The 1,920-nt window shown below is 45.1% G+C and overlaps 1 protein-coding gene across 1 annotated transcript in view; it reads left to right on the top strand.

Annotated features, from left to right (window-relative positions):
* LOC105516860 (centromere protein P-like) overlaps positions 1–1,920 on the top strand; it is a 69,413-nt gene that overhangs the window by 1,449 nt on the left and 66,044 nt on the right. Inside the window, exon 2 of the mRNA XM_011949208.1 lies at positions 11–98. Coding sequence (XP_011804598.1) covers positions 11–98 — 88 coding nt within the window. The remainder of the gene's footprint in view (positions 1–10; positions 99–1,920) is intronic.

Here is a 1,920-nt window from a genome sequence, read left to right as displayed (position 1 = left end):
GAGCTGGCAGAGGTGCGCGCCTTGCAAGCTGAGATCGCGGCCTTGCGGCGAGCGTGTGAGAACCCACCGGCGCCCTGGGAAGAGAAGTCCAGAGTCCAGTACGTGACCCCCCAAGTTCCCCAGGCTCCGCTGACCGGGGTTCCCGGGCCAGGCGGGTGAATCTCCACAGACATACTCGGTCTCCTACTCCCAGCCCCAAAATGTGGGCATGAACTGGCGTTGATCCTTTCATGACAATGGCCTAGAGTTGGGAGCAACGCGTACGGCGCCCTGCTGTAAACGCCTTGCAGGTTTTTAACTCGTTTAATCGCAGTCGTCTGTGTGGATGACTGACAAGGAGGAAGTCTTGACTATGTCCCTAGCTAGATAGTTCTGCCTCCAGTATGCAGAGGTATCTCTAGTTGGGATTTAGTAACTCCGTTTGATTTCATGGCATTTGTTTTTAATGGGTCAGCTAACCATGGCAAGTGATACTGACTTTTTGTTTACGATGACATAAAAATTCCTTTGAAAAATAACTTCGGTAAAAAAGTAAGTTGATATCAAGAAGAGTAGTTAATATAGCCTGTAGGAGAATTTGACATTCCTCCAAGGTAGGTGCTACTGTTGGTCCTGTTTTATAGTTGAAGATACTGAGGCTCAGAGGAGTTAGGTAGCTCGTCCAAGGTTCCAGAGAAAGGAATTGTCAGAGATGGATTAGGAACCCAAAAATTTAACTCCAAAGTTTGGGCACTTTTGCTTTGTTGAAGGAGAGGGAGAGAAAAGCTCTGCAACCGTAATTATGTATCATCATCTCAAACGTGGAAGCCTCTCGAAAACAAACTGTCTTCAATTTTTGAGTCAAGACTAATTTGACACAGGTGCAGAGAGAATGAGATTTTTTTTTTTTTTTTTTTTCCCCTGAGCTAACTGGAGAAGAATTGGTAGAAAATGGGAAGGAGGAGATCTACAGAAAATGTCTGCGTGCGGTCGTGAAAGTAGAGGAAGCTGTGACTGGTAAAAGGGAGAGGAAACAGGTGTGCCCCTCCTCAAGTGAGTCAATGTATTAAAGACCGTTGCTACTTGAGGTGTGCTCCACAGATGGGACGCTTTAGCGTCACCTGGCGGTTTGTTAGAGCGACATCCTGACCAACTGAATCAGAATCTGCATTTAAAAAAAGATACCCTGCCCTAACAGATGATTTGTGTGCACACTTTGAAGTTTAAAAACTGGGGAAAAGTGGTTTCTTTACTAGCCACAAGATTTCATTAGTCCACATGGTAAAGTAGTGTCAACTGAAAAATCATGAGATCTGCAAATTTTGAGAGACTGTTTCTTAAAACGGGTTGCAGCCTGCAAAGTGGCCATCCTGACAGGCTGGGAAGCATAGTCTCAGGCAAAGCATAAAGGCCCGCACTTTGGAAGAGGAGGGGTTGGGGCAGGGATTTATGATGGATGAGTGGGCTAGGTATACATATTACAACAGGTTATAGGAGGGGCTATGAATATTCACGAAGGGAGATGTGCTCACGTGTACTGAATAAACATGCATATTACATACATTCCATGTTCATTTTGGGGAGCTGACTTAACATTTGAATGCATTACAATTAGGCCCTGTATGTCAAAAGTTGAAGGAGGGAAGCAAAGGTGCTTAAGTACACAGGCTTTGTAAACCTGTTAGGACAAGTCCATGGTTGGTGATCTTATCAAAAGAAAAATTTTTGAAATCATTCTCTTGTCCTATCGAAGCCTGTGGAACAGGGGAATCAGTTAGCATCTGGTGGTGGATGAACTGCAATTATTTCAGAATTGCTTATTTGGAGGCTAGTGCTTGTTTAGCCACTAGAGAAAAAAAATTGTGGCAGTTAGAACATAGTTCTTGGCCGGGCGCGGTGGCTCAAGCCTGTAATCCCAGCACTTTGGGAGGCCGAGACGGG

This window comes from Colobus angolensis, unplaced genomic scaffold, assembly GCF_000951035.1.
Source record: "Colobus angolensis palliatus isolate OR3802 unplaced genomic scaffold, Cang.pa_1.0 Scaffold292, whole genome shotgun sequence".
Classification (NCBI taxonomy): domain Eukaryota; kingdom Metazoa; phylum Chordata; class Mammalia; order Primates; family Cercopithecidae; genus Colobus; species Colobus angolensis.
This window is presented reverse-complemented; position numbering and strand designations above follow the sequence as displayed.